Source organism: Coffea eugenioides, chromosome 8 (assembly GCF_003713205.1).
Source record: "Coffea eugenioides isolate CCC68of chromosome 8, Ceug_1.0, whole genome shotgun sequence".
Lineage (NCBI taxonomy): Eukaryota > Viridiplantae > Streptophyta > Magnoliopsida > Gentianales > Rubiaceae > Coffea > Coffea eugenioides.
Window position 1 is genome coordinate 34751495 of NC_040042.1, and position 21657 is coordinate 34773151.

Here is a 21657-nt window from a genome sequence, read left to right on the forward strand (position 1 = left end):
TCATGTTAGTATCTCTGTGTCTCTCTCTCTCCGGCTGCACACACAAACAAATAAAAACAAACAAGCGAACACACGCAGATTTGGAACTTAAATAAAGATCCTATGGCTATTACCATTGAAGTAACAATTGTTTTTCCTTAAGTTGCTAGATTTTATATACATTTCTTTTACCAAGTCCTTACTTTTGAAAGATATAGTGAGTGTGAAGACATAAAATTTTCTCATGCTTAAGGGATAATAGTCATCTGATCATCAAACTGTTTGAAGCCTCCACCATTAACATTTGGATCTTTTTCTAGCTATAGCACTAGAAAATAAATGATCTTTTCAAAAACAAAAAAGAAAAAGGTATATAGACATACACACGTCTGCGCACGCGCACACACACATATACACATGTAAAATATCTTTGTACAGCACTAGAATATATATGAGCTTTTCAAAAAAAAAAAAAAAGAGAAAAAAACCACACACGCATATATAAGATACTTTCTTTTCACATTTGTATTTGCACATCGCTCACTATAATTTTTGTTATTCTATTCTTGCATAATCAACTTACAAATTCATATACAGCGATCATAGAAGGAGGAGATAATATTAATAATGTAAAGATGGAAGCCTCAAGAAACCTACCAGCAGAAGCTAAAGCCTAGGAGGCATTACTGTGGAAGACTATTAGTCAATGTTTCATTTTGTTAATTGTCCTAAATTTATCCAAAATTATAAGTTTTGGAAACTAGATTTATTTTGATCTAAATATTGGAGACCAATTTGGCATGCAGGCCAAATATTAGAAACCAAAATTGCAATTTTCTCTTAAAAAAAAAAAAACTTTCTACAGGGCACTCTTAGTAAGATAAATTAGTTTTAAAAAAAAAAATCATTTGTTGCTATTTCAAATATATCAAAATTAAAGTTGTACTAATTGCATACCAATATAAAGAAACTAGGAGTTGGATTGCTATAATATACTTATATAAAGAGAGATCAGAGAGAGTAAAAATTTCATGACAAACATGTCGAGGGATAAGGTGATCATAAAATATGGTTTAAATTTTAATAGTTTATACATAGATTTTAGGAAACTTTGGGGACCCGCTCCTTGCCAAACGTTTCTAACAAATTTGCTCAGCAGGGAAATTAAACGTTTGAAATGGTTTGATACCTAAACCATTGACAACACTGAAGAAAAAGAAATAATATTAAGTGGATATGTTATTTTCTTGATTTCATTCTTTTACCTTCTTTTTTTTTTTTTTGCCAAAATTGATGATTTGGCTTCTTGTAAGTCAGAAGCTTGGTACAAATTAAGGCTGAAAACTGAAATTAGAAAGAGTTTATGAAAGTATCTATAGTTGTCTAAAACATGCATGGGTCAAAAAGACACACCAGCTAGAAACACTTTGAGCAAGAATGTATAGTTCTTTTACTTCTTCATTCTGAACAAACTTTCTACTTTCTTTCTTTTCCAATTTCTCACTGCCATCTTGATTCTTCAAGTTCATCTTCTCGACTTCTTGCTCTTTTTAACTTACAGAGCCCCATGTTATATTTACTGTCCAAGATTAAGTTTATCGAGCATGCAAATTACGGAAGCGCCCATCAGCACCAACAAATTTTGGAATTCCTATCCTACCACCCTATGTATTCCTACTTATCAACTGAGGACAGAAGAAAAAAAAAATTATGTTGGTTCGGGCGGTATCAGCAGTTGTATTTTTTTTTCTTGTTTTGGGTCGTAAATTGGACAATCACAGATTCTATGATCTTATTTGTATCGTATTTGATGTGAAATTAATAGACCTCACAGTCTTAGTTGGGGTATTTTCATTGATCGATGACTAACTACCTTTTTTTTATTTTTTGGTTTTTTTAGTGATTGATCGATAGCTAGCTACTAAACGCGTGTTATGACCCAATTTCAAGGTAAGAATTTTATAATAAATCCAGCGTGACCAAAGGAAAACATCCCCACTAGTACCTGCAAATTATTCCATTTTATAATAAATCCAGCGTTAACAAAAGGAAGCATCCCCAGTAATACCTGCAATTATTCTTCTGTTTCTCTAGATAAGCGTTTTAAATTGAGTATTTGATTGCCGAAACCTTTTGTCACTGACAAAGTTGTTCTATTCACTGACAAAGTTGATTATCGGCCACTGATATGTTCTATTCAGCTCTGTTCATTGTGATCTGCTTGATTAACATAGCCTATTGGTTGCATATGTGGAGTCATCCCAACATTTTGTTGAATACTAATAGTGAATTTTTTTTCAAAAATACCAGGATTTAATGTGGAGACCCTAGAGTACAAGAACATGAGGTTTACTGTCTGGGACTTTGGTGGTCAAAACATTGTAGGTGACATGGTTTTGCCGGAAATTGCATTATATTCACCATTTGATGAAAAAATGAATTTAGGAAAAATATAAATTCAAAAGATCAAACAAAATTTAATAAATCAAAAATAAAGTTATATAAAAAATAAAAAAAGAATTAAAGGAAAAATATAGAAAATAGATTTGCGTAATGGGTGCGATCAATCTAAACCCATGTCAAAGTAATTCCGCCCAAGTTAGTTCCAAAACACATATGAGTAAGGTTGGGATCAAATCCATATGATTCATTTCCATTTCAAACCTAAGCAAATCCCGCCCATCCCATCCATTTTGCCACCTCTAATTGAGAGCACCGTTTTCTTTCTTCACATACTTAGGGTCCATTTGGTTGGACTGAAAATATTTTCCCTAGAAGTCATTTTCCCGGAAAAGCACTTCCCCATAATTTTTCAGTGTTTGGTTATTTAGTGAAAATATTTTCCAAATTCCTTTTTTCATCATTTTCTGGTGTTTGGTTTGTCAGTGAAAATATTTTCTGATATGTTTGTTGATATGTTGCAAATGTTTTTCTACTTTCAAAACATTCATTTTATTACAAGTTATTTTTAGTTTCTATCCATTATAATCATATTATCATTTTTATAAAATATTTATTCATATTACACCATGAATTCTTAAATGGAATTATTAATGATACTGATTAATTGACTTTTTATCTTCCTTTTAAAAAAAAATCATTAAGGGGAGAAGAGTCTTTTTTATCAAATTGGATGCCGCAACATTATTTTGTTGTTTCAAATCAGTGATCCTAGAAAAAATTAAATAACCCCTGCACTAGAGGTAACATCTTTCGTGAAATGAACTAAATAAAACACATTTTTTGGTTTTGTTTTTTCATTATTGCATTGGAGTTGGGAAAAAAGAGTTAAAAGTCAAGAAAACCTAACTAAACACTATTCTTTATTGGTATAGTATCATGTCATTATTTTGTACCTTTGAAAAAGCAGGGAAAATGAAAAATTGAAACCAAAGATGCCCAAAGAAAAATGAAAGCTTTTTTTGTCTCCATTTTCCATCACTTAGACCTCCTACTTCAAAACGGCCATTTTAATTTCAATTTGGCAGGTGCGCTTCTAAATACTAGCTAGTAAAGAAAAGAAAATTACTGCTGCTGCAACTTTTTAATAATTACTGTGCTCTAGTGCAAATCCTTTTTTGTTTTTGGGATAGATAGCAACTATTGAGTACCTTTTATTCATTAGCCTTTAAATACCAATTGTCAGAGCGGCTTATGACGTGATCCGCTGATCAGAAGACATTAGAAAACTCATGTCAACTTTATTTGCTGTTTCTGATTTTCTTTTAAGTTTTTTCTCCTTTCACTTTTCACCCCGGTTTAATTTCAACGAGTGAGGACATCGTTTCATTCCGGATTTAAATATTGTCAGTTTTTATTGTGAAGTTCTTTTTTCATGCCTTTGCAAAGTAATCAAATGTTGTAAACTACTTTGCTGCTGTCCTCATATGGGCTTCTGCTGTATGCACTTTTGCAGCTGCAGTGGTGGATAAATTTTGGGAATTTCCTGAATCCTGCCTACTGCCAAGAGATCATAATGTTTGACAAGTGATAAGAGCTGCAAAGACATAATCTGCGTTCCTCTACTTCAACAGACCGGTAAAACATTGACACCATATCAGTCCCAGCCCCAAAGCTGTGAAAGCTGTGTGAAAGGAAATAACTTCAGAATGATAGATAAGAAAGTTATTTTCCTTCTCTCGGTGTAAGTTCTTTTCCATTGAAAATCATTTTTCCAAATTAATTAACAACCAAACAACGGAAAATGTGGAAAATATTTTCCGGAAAACATTTTCCATCCAAACAAACAGACTCAGTTTTGAGATTTATCTAAAATTAGGCAGGGCAGGCTAACAGAAATTAGGCAGGGCAACACTAAAAAATTACTGGTCTTTGGTGAAGAAAACTTAAATTTGTGAAAAAACTCAAATTGATCCCAAAAGAATCACAAGAAAAGTACCCCGTCTCTCTTTTTTTAGATAAAAAAGATCATTTCATTCAAATAAATCTGCACTAATAGCAGAAAATATATCAAACAAATATGACCAATCAATTGAGGAAAACCCACGGAAGATGTCAATTTCTACTCGAACAAAACTCTTCCAATTAACGTGGATGTTAGTGAAATAGGCCGAACGAATAGCCTCTTATTTCGATCTTTTCCCTTCTCCACTAAAAACCTCAATTAACTTTACTCTCTCTTTATCTGAGACAGCAATAGCGGGACAATTAAAGATCTAGCTTAACAAGAACAACTCTGATGTCAAAAAGAAAAAGATAAAAACTTACAACAATTTTTAGAATGCCCAACTTTTGCCAATATCCACTGATGGTATTAATCTTGCCTGTGAAAATCTGTACAAGCCACTGATGATATATGTTGTTCATGAATTAGTTCTACAGCGTAATGTGGAGTAACTTGCCACTTCTTTGAAAGTTTTTGCCTGCTATTATTGCACCACCGACCTTATGGTTTTTGAATTGACGTTTCTCCCTTAAACACTAATTGTTGTTTTCACTCATGACCCCCAATTTTCAAGACCTACTAAAGGTTGATTATCAAACCCGTACCTGGTTTTTTTTCTTCTCAATTTCGCCTTAATTTTAGCAAAAATGAAATGACCAACCAATTCACTATATTAATCCTGTTTATTTTCATTTTAGAAAAAAAATTATTTTCAAAGACACTATCGAATAGATCATAAATTAAATATTCTAGAGTGAAACCAGTCCATCAGAAAGTACAATATAAGAAAACCTTGTACTTGGATGTTGAATATAGTGTGTTAATACTAGTTTATATGCTATATTCAGTGTAGGTAAATGACTCGAATAATCTTTTACTGATAATCCTATCTGCATAGTCCCTCAACATTTAAAAAGTGTCTATTAGGTCATTAAATTTCTGAAGTTGGTTTTAATTGGTCCCGAAGACCAAATCTAGTCAAGACAATTTTTACTATTTTCACAAAAATTTAGACCATTTGCTCGCATGTACATCAAAATCTTGAATCATTGTTTAATCAAGCTAATGCGCAATCAATTTTTAAAACAAGACTCGAATTGAACATTAAGAGCTCAAGAAAACTCAGGAAATTTTGGTAAAAATAAAAAAAAAATTGATAAATATTATAAAACTTCTGTGACAGAAATTAGAAAAACAAGCGAAAAGTCACGTGGCAGTTGTTTTAAAGTTTTGGCGACAGTTAGAGACCTCTCTGGGCTGAATCTAGAGTCGAATTGAGGTCACAGAGGTCCGTAAAGCTCCAGCACCTATCCTACTTTGGATCAGGCCTTGGGGCCTCCAGGACCAGGCCAGTTTCTTTGTCAACGGCCCACAATGTTCTTCGTCTTCTATCCTTCCTTAGCCCGCATCTTGTTGGCCCAAAATTCATTCGAAATGCGTTCTACTTCTATATTAGCATTCAACTTCAAGAAGAATCTCTCAATCGCTCCTTCATGTTAAGGTTTAGAATCTCATTCATGAATGTGAGGTGAATTCACACTTTTAGGGTCCGTTTGTTTCGGGTGAAAATGTTTTCTAGGAAAATATTTTTCTAATTTCCCGTGTTTGGTTGCACAAAAGTTACTGAAAACATTTTCCTATGTAAAATATTTTCACTCATTTTATGGAAAACAACTTCCCTTCCAAACTTACTGAAGTTGTTTTCCGAAATGCATGCATCCCGCCTGTAGTATGTTCCAAACTTACTGAAAATATCTTGTAATATGTTCTTTTTTTTTTAGTGTAAACAGGAGGATTCGAACCCAAGACCTCTTCCTTACACTCCCTCCCCCGTACCACCCAACGCAACCCTCCCCCTAGTATATTCAAAATAAAAAAAAAACCTCATCCTGCTCATCCTATGCTAGTAATTAATTATGTATAATAGGGACATTCTTTTCTAGAGAAACTTTTAGCAGTGAGAGTGCAAGATATATGTCACAATAAGCATTGCATGTGATTGATATTTGACACTAAATGGCCAGCAATTTGTTTATTGCTTAAGGAGATATTTTTTATTCATATATACATTTCTCCAACATTTTTTAAAGTTAAACAATGAGATAAATTTTCTTATTTTGCATGGGAAGAAGTATGTAGTTATAATGTGTAGAAAGTAAAGATAGAGATAAAAGTGAAAATATTTCAAAAGTTAAACAAACACCAGAAAAATGAAGTAAGAAAATATTTTCAATAAACTAACCAAATACCTGAAAATGATGAAAGGGAAATGATTTTCATGGAAAATTACTTCCACGGAAAATATTTTCCCAAGGAAAACATTTTACTTCCAACCAAACAGACCCTTAGAACCAAACAATTTCATAAATCTAGGGACTGCACGTGCAATGGTGGCTCCCATTTTCTTATTACTTAGTCGTCATGCATAGAATGGTCGGAATTAGTGTAATTTTCCATTTTACCACAATGGGAGGAGAGGGGAGGGGGAGGGGGGTTTTTTTTTTTATTGCCATAAGTGTGCAATTTTTTTTTTTAAATTTTAAAAGAAGATTTCAAAATTTACAAGGGAAAAAAGAAAATGAAAAGTTTAATAAGTCAAATTATACATCTCATTACTCACGTAACTAATATCCCTACAGATGATCAATTGAGTACTAATGTATATAAAAGTTGACATGCACAAAAAATATAACTTCTCAATCAATTTCTAGAGACAATACTCATAGAAAAATGTGGTGGAGCATGCTTTCTACACATTATCGCATTATACTATTTTTGGATACTGTAAACACATCAAATGTGTTAGTGAAAATTTTTCTTTTTTCCTTTTGATAAAACGGAAGCCAATATATACTAATTAGAAACCATTCAACACGATTTGCTTAATAAAGAAAGTTACGCCAATAGCAGAAAATACATAAAATATGTCACAGATATATTTAATTTGAAAAATCATTAAATTTAATAGAGTTATAAAATAAGAAAAAATACACTATGAATTACAAACCATCATATTTGACCAATTGCATGAGTTGTTGTATAAACATTTGCGCATATCTATTCGCTCATATTTGCTATTCGATTCAAGTTCAAATATAATACTAAGATATATCGAGAAAACCTAAGAAAAATTTGCAGTCCATCATAAACCTAACTAGGTTTGACATAAAGGTTTTTGACTTGAGTAGTACCACTTGCTCCATATTCAAAATGGAGAATGGGGTTTATTTTTAATGGATAGAGCCCCTGTGATCCATAAGCCAAGCATTAAGTACGAATTTTAATTATTGATCGTGAAAAAATGAAGCATCTGGTACCTACAAGTGTCAAGGTTCCTGCCCCCGCCCTATACAAACCGGTCTCTGAACTGAGTCCTGACCGTCAAACTTTCTCAGTAGATCTCTAGCCAGTCAATTGCAACTCGAAAATTCAGCAGCGAGAAGAAATGGAGAGAGGTTGCCGATACTATTTACTTTGATTTGTAATTAGAGGTGTCAAAATGGGTGATTTGGATATGTTTGGATTGTTTAAAATAAATAATAGGCATAAGTGAGTCAATCAATTTATACCAATTTAATTAGATAGGTATAAATGAGTAAGTCAAAAAATGAATTGAATAATTCAATTATCCATTTATAACCCATTTATTTTAACCTTTTGTAAACTCATTTAAATTCATTTTTGCAAACTACATTATCAATTTATACCACCATTTGCACCCATCATTAATTTTAAATATTTACTTATAATATTCAATAAACCTAATTACCAATTTTTTTCCATCTATACTCTATGTCGTAAAATTATATACTATTTAATAATTGAACAATAAGAATATAAAAATTTGAACAAAATACTATAAAAGCTAACATAAAAAGTTAATCCAAAAATTTTGAACCCCTAACATTTTTTTCATGTGTAAATTTAAAATTTCATTTTGGAAAGGAAGGAAAAGAGGCTAAAACTTGTCATAAATTGGTAATGATGAAAAATAAGTAAGTTAATAAACTAAGAGAAAATAAAATAATAAGATAAAACCAACAAATACTAATAATAATGAAACAAAAGTAGTTAACATTATGATAAAATGAAGAATCTGAAAAACAAAATGGGTGGGGGAAGAGAGGAGGATTGGAGGAAGACAATTTTAAATGAGTTAATTGGGTTTGATGGGTTACCCAATAATACCCATTTAATAAATGAGTATTTATTAAATGGGTATTATTAGATAATCCATTTATACCTATATGCAAAAATTTAAGATACTCATATCCACTTATTCATTGACGGGTATGGATAAATTTAACTAAATGAATTTGTTTGACACCTATAGTTATGATTGTTTCATGTAAGCCTCTTTCTCCTGCATGCATACACAAATTAACTCAAAAATTTCTACATCCCCTCCGTTTGCTTCATGAGATAAACATAGGATTGGATATATCATCCTATGTCATTTTATATTTGGTTGTATTTTATACATAGGATAATACATCCCAATTAATTCCAACTCATGGGATAAAATAATCTCATGGGAAAGATGATATTAGTCATCCCAAGATGACTAAGAGATAAGAAGATAAAATTTTAAATTAATTTATCCTTACAAATAATATAAATTTATATTCTCATAATTATATAACATTACTGTCACATAATAATATAACATGAATGGACTAATTTGCCCCTACTAATCAATTTAAAGTTTTTTTTATTAATTTGCCCCTACTACCAACATAACAATATTTGGACTAATTTGCCCTTACAAATAATACAAATTCATACTGAATATTATATAACCATACTCTCACATAATAATATGATAATAAACGGACTACTTGCCCTTACTAATTATATTAAAATTTTTTGACTAATTTGTCCCTATTCATTAATTTTACTTTCTCACAACATTTGGACTAATTTGCCCCTACAAATGATACAAATTCATACTAAATATTATATAACCATACTCTCACATAATAATATGATAATAAACGGACTACTTGCCCTTACTAATTATATTAAAATTTTTTGACTAATTTGTCCCTTTTCATTAATTTTACTTTTTCACAAATTTATCCCTATTAATTAATTTAAATTTTTTTACTAATTTGCCCCTACTTACATCATAATAAAAGGATTTTATTGCCCTTGGACTAAATTGCCCTTAGTAACCATTTTCTCAAACAAATTCTATATAAATACAAAACTTTATCAAATGGGCTTTGCGAATAAGGGTTTCAATAAGTTTAAGTTCGGCCCAAAGAAAAATATTCTATATTGGCTTGACCTTAGCTCAATTAGAACTCTTAAATGGGTTAAATTAAACTTAGCCAAAACTCAGCCCATTATTTAATTGAATTTCAAATTTAGATTCAAAAACTATATTAAGTCCTTTTTTAAGGACCTGAATGGACTGAGTTTGAGTGAATGCAAATTTTTATATATCAAAACCCTTGATTTACTTTATAATTCTAAAGTTTTAAATTACTTTATTTTGATAAAAGTTATAAATTATTAAATTATTTTATTAAAACGATCCTACAAATTAAGAGGTACTAAGGGCATTAAAATAGTAATCCTATCTCATCCAGTCTCCAACAAAACACAAGATAGGATTATTTTTCAATATATCCCATCCAATTTAGAATCAACTAAACACTAGATAACTCGGATTATTAATCTTGGGTTGAGTCATCCTCGAATTAATAATCCAAGTTATCTAGTGTTTAATAATCCAACTTAGAACCAACTAAACACTATATAACTTGGATTATTAATCCGAGCATGGCTTAACCTAAGATTAATAATCTGAAAATGATTCATTCCATCTCATCCAATCCGTGAACCAGACAAGCCTTTAAAAGATAAAAGTTCTTTCATGCATATCTTTGTAAATCTTGGGTCTGTTTAATAAAATTGAAATTTGAAATCTGAATTCTGAAAATTCAGTGTTGAAATTATAAGGTGTTGAATTATTTAAATTATTTAAATTTAATTATTTATTTACTTATTTGATAACCAATTGGAATATAATACTAAATTGAAATATCGCACAAATATTAGGTTTATATATCCTTTTAATAATTTGCCTTTATTCGTGTATTTGGCGAAAAAGAAAAATATGCGTGCATGAGTGAGAGAGAGAGAGAGAGAGAGAGAAAGTAATGAAATAATTTAGAGGCAGTGTTTAAGTTGTATATTTTGTGTATATAAGAGTGTGTGTGCATGTGTGTGTGTCAAACATAAAGAAAATAAATGTGTATCGTATGTGAGAACAGTATGAGAGTGTGTTATATGTGTTAAGAGGTATAGTGTGTATAGTCAATTTAGAAGATTCAGAGAAAATTTTTCATTTAAAATTTTGTACACCAATTAAGCAATACTTAATATATTAAGTGGTAAGACGGTTCTATTACCAAACATGCTAAATTCAAAAAGTTCTAAATGAATTAAGTTTCAACACTAAATAGAGTTATCAAACAGGTCCTTAGACTTCGACCCTCCTAAGATTTAGAAATCGTTTTATATCCCCTTAAGATAATAAAAGTTCTCAATTGCATCCTTTTAAATGTTAGACTTCCTTCCCCAGCTTTTTACAAGAATGTAAAAGCGCTCCCTTCACCTCAACCTCCAGCGCCACCACTGCACACAAACACCCAAAATATGCATGGACGCGTTGACTTTGGGACTTCAACAACTATTGAGACCTAATCACCATTATTAAATTTAATCTTATTTATTCTTAAATTGTTAATCTTATCGAATTTATCCATAACAACTCCTTACTTTTGAAATTTTATTGTGAAGACATAGAAACTACTCATGCTCTTAAGGACATTGGATCTTTAAAATTGTTTGAAGTCTCAATTGTTAACATTTAGATCTCTTTTGAAGGCACCAAATAATATAGTAAAATACGAACAACATATAAACGATTTGACTCGCTAACCGATATAATTGGTGTAATTTATAAATTAAACCGAACTTGCAAACTCATTTGGAGTGGTCGTTGAAGCAGCAATAGCAAAGGTGGAAGCTTCAAGAGTCCTACCAGCTGATGCTGAAGCTTTAATTACAGCTCTCGGGTAACTTTAACTGATATTGTAGAGCTCTGCCCTTTCCCTAAATCCTCTTCTTTCGAGTATGTGTACAGTGTTCCCAATGATAAAGCATGTGAATAAATCGCCTGCCGTGCCATTTTTAAGTGTGTTATGTAATTTTCTTGATTTTGTTTTCCTTTTTTGTGTTTTTACTTCAAATAGAAATTCACAAAAAAAAACAGATAATTAGATAATTACGTAAAAGGCACATTGTTTTAGAGTCACATAAAAGGCAAACCAATGTTATGCCAATGATCTGTTATCCTTCGTGTGAATTGCGCAGTTCATTCTTTTCCTGTCACTTAGCACATCGAGAAAACCGCATATAGGTCCAAAGTGTACAAGTAAACAAAATCATACTATCATCAGCAAGCATGAAAAACTTCCCAAGAAACTTTGTCATAAGATCTCACCTTTAAAGCAGGTAAAACATAGATAGCGTTTGAAGCCGTAGAGTCTCATCTTATTAAGAATTGCACTGCAGAAATAAGGATAATCCCAAAAGTCGTTGCAGCCTATGATAGACCAGAATAAATACTAGAAAACTGGATACAATTATTGAAGAAAAATGATAGACGGTATAAATGACATTAGAACCATAATTAATATTACATAATGCTTTGAAGTAAAAAATGGGTGAAGGATGCGCTAGCTGATGCTTCAAAGTTGTGAAGCAGCATCATTGTCCAAAAACCAGGTGAGAAGCCCCTGTGCAGAAACTTCAGCAGCGGGCAAATCTGAGTCGGGATTCTCGAGGATGTCTTTCACTGCACCGGCTAAATGAGCCCCAGTTACCACCATTGCAATCTCTGACGAAGAGTTGATCACTGGGAAGGTTAATGTGATTCTTGGTGGAGGTGGCTTTGGGGAGTCTGTAATATAGGTTACCCAGCGCTTCTTCTCGTATCGCTGAGGACGGTTAGGGAATAGAGAAGCCACATGGCCGTCCGGTCCCATGCCGACGAGCATGAGATCGAAACTGGGGAAACCACTAGCATCTGACAATGGTAGGATCCTTCTGTCGACCAAATCCCGGAGACGAGCCTCGTAATCTTCTGCTGCACCCTCAGGTGACAGCTTGTCGTTGATGGCATCTGACAATTAATACATGAAGAAATGCGGAAATGAAAAACAACGGAAGAATAGTGTAAATGTTGATATATGAAGATATGAATGTTATGGACCTAATTTTCAAAGCTTAGAAACTACTCCTAACCAATAATTCTTGAGTCTATATATGGTAATTGTATATCCTTACGCTATAGTATAGGGTATTTCTAGCCCTAATTTTCAGACACTTTCCAGAATATTTAAAATCCAAGCGATATAAGTAAAGATTGATATAAAGTTTTATGTACATATTTGTAACATTCAAATTTACCGTGCTTGTGATACTACTAAGATTGATGGTAAACATAACTACCTTAACATTTGATATTATTTAGTATCAGTTGCAAATTAAGGAATTAGAAATTCTGAATTCAAATTCCTCTTCCCCTTGTTTCTTAAGTTCCATTTCTCTTCTACTGAAAAAAAAATTAAAAAGAAAAAGGTTCTTCTATACCATTTTATACTAGATTAAAAAAAATTAGATTTTTCGGTATCCTATGCAAAAATAATGACTAATTAACTTGCTTTTCAAAATTACTATGCATGTATATTGCGGAGGAAATTTAATAAGATGTTACGTATTTAAGAAGTCCATCCCAGGCAAGTCTGTAATTGCTATCCTTGCTGTCCAGAGGAACCACCCTCTCATCCAACCAAAATATGCTCCATTTTGGCCAATCCACTGATTCTTTGTAAGGGGCCCGAGTTAGATACCTGTTGTATTGATACTAAAAATAATCAGCAATCAATATGTAAAAACTGTACTCTATTAAACACGAAAGAAGGTAACATTAATTTCTTGCTTGCATGCTTTGACAGATTTGAATGATTCTTTCGTACGGTTGATTTACCTCATAGTATCGATGAGGCTGCCTCCTGAGAGGACCACATTGAAAGAACCTTTTTCTTTGATAAATCTTTCGAGAGATCGGCAATGTATCTGGCCAGGGCCACTGCGACACCATCCTCGGTGTCGAATTTTAGGACGGTCCTGTTTCCGATTTCACAAGCCATCTCTACTGCCCTTGATCCGAGACTTTTAGTAGTTTTAGCTTTGCTGAAAAGTGGATTAGGCTTGCAACTTGCTGCTCATTGTAGAGATTCGAGCGCGACGGGATGTACTTATAACAGCAAAATTTTTGGATGACCAGCCTAAATTTTTCCACATGGCAAATGAAGGAAAGAAAGCTCTGCAAGTAAAGAGTTATCAGTAGCAGCCATTATTTGACTTAGATTTTTCTACATGGAAAAGTGAAGGAGAGAAATCTTTGCAATTAGATAGTTATCAGTAGCTGCCACGTGTGATTTGTTCTAATACGTTTACATACCGTTACGCCGCCACACAAGAGTGAGCATTCGTTTTTGTTATTTCGTTATCATATACGCTGCCGTCTCTGTCACGCCCTAGTCCGCATGTGCCAAGCATGCAACATTCGCCTTATTCTTAAATTCCACCCAAGAATACAAGACAATATTAAATTAGACTAAAACTTAGAAAGTACTAAATAGTATAACTAAATATAGTGCGGTACAAATTTTAAATGGAAGGTAGTTTACGAGTATCCAATAAGTTCGTACATTTATTTTCTAGATGAGACAATGGGAAAAGAAATTAAATAAAATAACAGCCAAAAGCAGTTAGGGTGTGTTTGGTTCCCATAGAATTGGAGGCTTAGAATTAGAATTGGAGCATCAATTCCAAATCTTCGATTTGGACACTATCTATGTGAGAGAATTAGAATTCAATTTGAATTCTATGAGCCATCAATTCCACAAATTCAATTCTTTGGTAAGACCTAAGAATTACAATTCTAATTCCATAATTTCACCTCCTATTTGGGTTAGTACGCGGATCCTAGCGGGTAAAAAATTAAAACCGGGTCAACTAGGTAAGCGGCCCTCTCTCGCTATCTAATTAGACACTTTTCCTCAACCGCAAGTACCTCTAATCTAATTGCTCTGCGTCATCCCCTTCACCTCCACCCTAACATTTTCCCTCTTCCACCACCGTCTCCGGCATCGCTCTGCCACGCATCTACCCATCACCTCAGCAATCGCGAACAAAGTGCAGGATTCTCAAATATTTTGTATATATTGAAGCCGTCTAGGGGAGGATTCTCAAATATCTTTTACTGCTCAACTCAACGGTAAGCGCATTTTCCTTTACATTCAACGTTCTTCCTGCATTATATTCGTCAAATGAAGTTTTCTGTAACTTGATGGTTCTGGACATCCGACGATTTGAATTGTGTTGTGGGATTTGGATTATGATCGATATTTGTTTTTTTATTTAAAGAAAAAATAAATTTACTGCTGCTACTTATGAATCGCATTTGCTCCCCTAATATTTGTGAAATTAATTAAATAATAATAATAACAAATGGAATAGTAGAGGCTTTTTGAAGGATGAGTTGATGAGGATTGAGTGAGTGGCTTACCGCTTACTCTCACGGTAGAAACAGAAGCTTGCGAAGGCTTCTCTTGCTTTCAATTGCAAAAAGTGAGTGTTTTGGGATTCTGATGATTCTGATCCTGGATTGCATTATTTACAGACATTCTGCATACAGGGGGCTGCAATTTTGTTTTTTTGTTTTTTTTCTTTTTCTTGGTTGGTATTTTGAAGAAATAATTATACCTTTCCTTGCATTTGTGTGATTCCTAAATCTGATCACGTGAACTGCATTATATAATTTCATTCTATTTGGACAATGCATCTTTTATTGAGTTGTATTTCACTTCGTTGATTCACTTCTGATGTAATTAGTAATGAATGATTAAAGTAGTTATTTGCCTCTGTATTTGAACTTTTAAGCTTGCTCCTGATGCTGTATTTACATAACATTTCTTGAATTTGACATTAAAAAAAACACTACTAGTATCCAGTTTTTTTTCCCCCTTTTGTTTGTGGCTTTGTAATACATTGTTCATGGTTCTTTGTAGATTGAATATTCAAGAGATAATTTCTAGGATCTACATTCACATTACAGGCAGAAAAATTATCTCATTCAAGAACGTTTTGTCTACAAAAAATTACTGCTACAAGTTTAAAATTTCACTGCATTATAATGATTCGACCTCTAAACATCAGGAAGTGGCCTTGGCTAAGAACCTGACTTCGTGAATCATATCCACATGTTTAAGACTGATAATGGATGAAATGCTGAATCCGAAGCTAAAGTATCCTCCTTCAAGACACTGAGATCATAAACACAGAGAATGCAGATTACACCCTTTTTATAAAATCTATTTGTTGGCTGTTATGATCAAGTATATAACGTCTCCAGTTCACACTCCAAGGCTGTTGGCTGTTATGACCAAGTGTCAGATTAAAAAATCTTCTTAAAACCAGTTATACTCTTCTTAACTTAGTATCTAGAATCATAGAAGGAATCACAAATTTACTTTGACAGAGCGAATTTTTAGTTCTATACTGCAGTGGCTGTTGAAAAACTTGCTGTCAGGGCCTGAAAAATCTTTTATGTATCAGCTCAAGGCTGCTAAATTCTCGTCAATGGACATGGAATGTGATGAATGTTTGTTTTGGACTATTTAATGCTGTCATAAATTCTCTCACACACTCTCTCTTAGCGTATATTTAAATGTGTTTGATTGTTCCTAATATGTTACAGGAAGGCTTGTTTAACCTTGCCCTGCATTTAAGTGAAGTCGGTGCATTCTTCTTGATAGCAAAGTTGTGGGCTGACATGAAGTTGGGCATGCTTAAAGGCTGAAGATCGTCACTTCAGTCTTCCTTGTATCTGTGGTTTTATAAAGGTATTTATTTTCAAGCACTTAGAATGCTGTGAATAGGTTTTTGATGTGAAAATTATAGCTCTATCTCTGGCTTTCATGTTTCAACTATTGAGCTTGGTAATAACGGTTCAATTTTGACACTAACTAGAACAATTGTCCTGCAGTTCTTTGGTGTATGTTTCTGTATATAATCAATTGTTACGCATATTTTAAAGCTTATGTGGTGTAACAGTTGGGCTTTCCCTGCAATTCATTGCTAGTTAGGAAATTGTAAATAGCTATCTTTATCTCACACACACACACACATATATAGAGGAGTTTCAAGGAGAAGATAATTAATCTTTTTAGCTATCATTTTAGCTTCAATTGACTATGTAGAATTTAACACACTCACTTTTTAAAATTGACTCTGCAGCAGATAGTAGAGTTCTACGGGATGCGTTAGTTAGATCAGATCCATTAATTGTTCCCAAGGGTATGTGACAATTAGATATCATGTGTTTTTTTTCTTTTAACTATAAATGAGTAATAATTTGTTGTCTAACATTACAGGCAAGTACTTTCTTGTTGATGCGGGTTATGCAAATAGCTCCGGTTTCTTAGCTCCATATAGGGGAGTTAGATATCATCTTAGCGAGTGGTCTGCTAATGGGAGCAAGCCTCAAAATTTTAAAGAGTTATTCAACCTTCGACATTCAATTGCTCGAAATGTGATTGAAAGGACATTTGGTTTGTTCAAGAAGCGGTGGGCCATTTTGAGAGATGCATCTTTTTTTGATGTTAAGACTCATGTCATGATAATTAATGCATGTGCCATCCTTCATAATCTTATTCGAGTAGAACAACCAAATGACCCTTACTTGGATGAAGTTGATGCTGAGATGCGAAGAGTACAACATGAGGTTGATGATGAAGATGAAATGGAAGATGAAGATGAGGAAAATGGAATGGAAGATGATGGTCCAAATAATGATGGTGGTGTAAATGCTGTTAACGAGAATCGAATTCGAACAGTACAACCAACTAGCGAGTGGACACAATTTAGGAATGCTTTAGCACGAGCAATGTTTATTGACTATCAAATTAGACAAGGCCATCATGGAAGTTGAAATTTGATAGGAATTTATTCGAACTTAATTTAATATTAGAATGGCCATTTATTGAAAAATAGTAGCAATGTATAACTGTGCTTTTCTTTCTCTTTTTTTTTTTTGGCTAAAAACACTTTGTTTGCGTATTCATGTATTGAAATTTCTTGTAAGATACAAAACTCAAATATTTATAATAGGTACAAGTTATGACTTTCCTCCCAATTCATATCATAGAGTAGGCTTTTGATTTTCTAAAATTTAAAGTTCTTAACTTTAAAAAAGTATCAAGGTTTTAACTCGATAAATATTAACTACTTTTTAAGTTAGAATATACAATTATTTTTTATTTAATTTAATTTAATTTTTTTAAAAAAAGAATTTTTTTATTTTTGCAAAAAAGGAACTAATTTTTTTTCTTTTAAAGCTTTATTAACAATTAGTTAAATGCAAGAAAAAATAAATTATTAAAGGTACTAATTGGTTTTTTCCTTAAAGCTTTAGTAACAATTAGCTAAATGTTAAAAAATTATTATATAGTAAAAAAAAGAAATTTTTTATGTAAGGAAATATTAGTTGGAAACAATTCTAATTCCTAATGAATTCTTCTCTCATCCAAACAAAGAATTTGGAATTCCAAATAAATTTCGTATCAATTCTATGTATTTTCCAAACGAAAGAATTGCAAGGATTTGGATTTCTAATTCATAGAATTCAAATTCTATAGAATTCCAATTCTAATTCAATTCTAATTCTGTAGAACCAAACGTACCCTTAGAGTACTGCTAATTTCTATCCACTTAGACCTACTAAAAATCATTCTCAGGTCTTTGACGTAAACCAACTCATACTCTTCACAATATGCAAAAGTACTAAAAATTGGGATGACTGATAAATCGTTCAATAGGTAGCGCCTACCCCTCTGTTGGACCATGCAATCATACCTTTACATAAACATACATACATATATATATATATCAAATTATTTGCACACCATTCACATGTATAATTATTGACAATAATGTTATTCATAAAACAGTCAGTAATAATGAGTGACACAACAATTTGTAAACATTTTATTCATAATCGTACATGAAAACCATAAAGTCATAAATCATTTCATACCAACTCATAATAAGTACGTACATGCAATGACCGACTTCTGAATACTCAATCTAGAGATTAAACCCTTCTAGGTAAGCGACCAATAGATTTCATGACTACCGATTGGTCTCATTATATATATACGTCAATCGGTCGAGTTCCATACCGAACTACCATAATCTTATCAATCGACCGGAATCTATACCAGGTTACCATAATCTTTAGATAAGACTATAATCCCTACCGTCTATTCCATGACTGTTTTGATCTTTGCTTAACATAAATTCATTTCACACGTCAGATACATAGTCTTTGATTTCACAAAAAATACCACTCATTTTGTATATAATAACATATCAAAATACTTCAAATAATTCACATGATGCATCTTTATATAGTAAAAACAGAACTTGCATAAATACTCAAGTAAATTTCAAATTGACACATCAAAATAAGATTAGTAATAAAAATTTCGTTTTGATTTTTGAAATCCCAGAAGAGTAAGTACCACCTACCTTTATCTGGCTGCTCAAGTGGGACTACCTTAGATCTTTTAAACTTGTGTCGTACCTATCAAATGTATAGGTATCCTAATTAGTTAATATTTCTTATAGATATATAAATATACAAAACTCTAAACAACTCTAAGATTCATGTCTAGATCATTATCTGAAGTCTAGAAGAGTTTCCTAAATTGGAAAGTTTCCTAAATTGGAAAGTTTCTATACTTGGAAAGTTTCTTTATTTGGAAAGTTCCTTTTTTCTTATGTAAAGTTTCCTAACTCATAAATAATTGTTTATAATCATATTTATTATCTTGACTATTATTTGCTATATATATATTTTTTATTACTTTATTTGTTATTATTGTTATTGTCTTTATCAATACTATTTTATTTTATTTTCATTCATATATATATATATATATATATTGGTTAATTAGTTATTATTATCTTTTGTTCTATTTCCATTTTTGCACCTGTATATGTATTATTATTAGTCATGTATATACGAATGTATATTTATTTACCATTACAATTATTATCTTAGCCTATTCCACTTGTATTTATATTTTTATTTTCGTTTATATCCTTAATTTATTTCATCCATATTTATATTATCATCATCATCATCATTTTAAGCATTTGTTTAAAAATCTAAAACTTATCTTACATTGTATAAATTAATCTAATAATGTTAGATTAAAATGTCTCAGACTTCTACTTAAATATCTTAGACTTAATTAATTAAGCATAAGTCTAAATAACTAAATCTTTAAAGCCCAAAACTATTTTAGATTAGTTTTTGAAGTTTAATAACCATGATAATCCATAAAAGATAGGTTGGTTATAACTAAAATTTATCTATTGAACATTCACTAAACCCATACTACTATACTTTTGGCCCAAGTATAGTTGCCACCTTTTTTTCGGATTTGAATAATAACGGCCCAAGTTCCTTATGCCCAAGCATTTCCTTATTTCTCCTAGTCCTAGTCCGATTCCCCTTCACACTTGGCCCAGCATCCAACTCAACAAGCCCACACATACCCACCTACATCTTGACCCAAACCATTTCCTTCCAGATCCGACCCACAAGACCGACCCGGTTCATTAACCCATCAATTAGCGGGTCATCTTCTTCCCCATTTTTTTCCTTAACAGAAAATTTTTTTCCTTTGGCTGGCCTTCATGCCTGACTTGGTATGAGAGAAGGGTCTTGCTCTCTTTTTTTTTTCTTCTTGCATTGCTGAAGAAGCTTCAACAACGATGCAACTTTTCTTCTTTTTTTTTAAAAAACTCTTCGTAGAAATGGGTTTAGACTCTATTTCATCCCATAATTAAAATTTAACACACTATTCCTACTAATCTGAACAAGAATCTTCCTAAATTTCTCATACAGGCATATACATATCATAATATATACGTATACATAAAATCTTTAAAATAATTCATGAAATTAATAAGATTTAAAAGAAAAAGTTTTAACGTGTGTTCAGAAGTTACAGGTCTAGATGCTTAGTTGCCTGCTTATTCGACGACGATGTTTTCTTCTTCTTCTCTATTTTCAAACGGTTATTGTTCTAAGGGAAGGCAGATAATGAGAATTAGGAACGATGTTATTTCTTTTAATTGTTTTGATAAGTGTTTTAAGTTCCTAATAACCATCCACTACATGGTGGTTACGTGGGTTGAGGATTTTAGCTTTTCCTATTTTATCTTCTCCTTAACCCCCAATTACCTTTTAACATTCTCTACCAATTTTTTTACTTTTTTCCCATAGAAAATTACCAATTAATTAATGAGCAAAAAATAAAAGTTGAATATAACAATAAAAAAAATATGGGTGTTACAGTCTCCCATAGTGAAGGAACCTTGCTCCTTGTTGAGAGAGATCACCAATATATGCAATATACTTGTTTTAAAACAAAACTTTCCTAAAGAAAGTGTATATACTTGTGGTTTTTTTTTTGGTTAATCAACAACATCTATACACTTCTCTCACTCTAATATTCAAACAGAGGTCTAACTAGGTCACGAAGTGTTAGAAGGAAAAAAACCCATCTCTAGATGAAAGGATGAACTATTGTACACCTTTTGATCAATTTAATTACAGGTGCAGAGATTTGATCTCTTGACATGCAACTAGAACTACATTATATGCTTTTTATTACATTAGAGCTCAAAACAGGAGAGGCATATAAAATTCAAAACCTAAGGGGCTGCAAGTGAATTATCAATAACCACAGGGGAGATAACCAAAATTATCCCTCTTTTAAGTAAGTTGTTTTTATTTTATTTTTATTTTCTCCTCTTTCTCTTTTCTGATCAAACCATACAAAATTTTACATCCACAAAGTCAAATTTTCAGTCAATTTTTAGATATTATCATAAAGAAATAATAAAAATTGAATAGTGTCTTGGACACGCTTTTAGGACTTAAAATTGGTGATAAATACAGTAATAACATGATCTGTCGTTTAAAAATTTTCAATCCATCACAAAGCTAACTAAGGGTTGATAGACAGGTATCGTGATTAGTACCACTTCTTCCTTATTCAGTACGTATATATGTTCTATTGGAGATAGGGGTTACTTTTAGTTGATGTAACCCA

At 32.1% G+C, this 21657-nt stretch overlaps 1 protein-coding gene and 1 pseudogene across 1 annotated transcript; one reads left to right on the forward strand and one right to left on the reverse strand.

The window, feature by feature from the left end:
• Positions 1-12147: 12147 nt before the first annotated feature.
• On the reverse strand, positions 12148-13611 carry LOC113779179 (annotated as a pseudogene).
• A 2134-nt stretch (positions 13612-15745) lies between these two features.
• On the forward strand, positions 15746-17532 carry LOC113780626. The gene is made up of 4 exons (XM_027326407.1): positions 15746-15774; positions 16430-16523; positions 16729-16825; positions 16903-17532. Exons 1-4 carry the CDS (start codon positions 15746-15748, stop codon positions 17457-17459), a joined length of 777 nt encoding a protein of 258 aa, XP_027182208.1. The 3' UTR covers positions 17460-17532.
• Positions 17533-21657: the final 4125 nt, after the last annotated feature.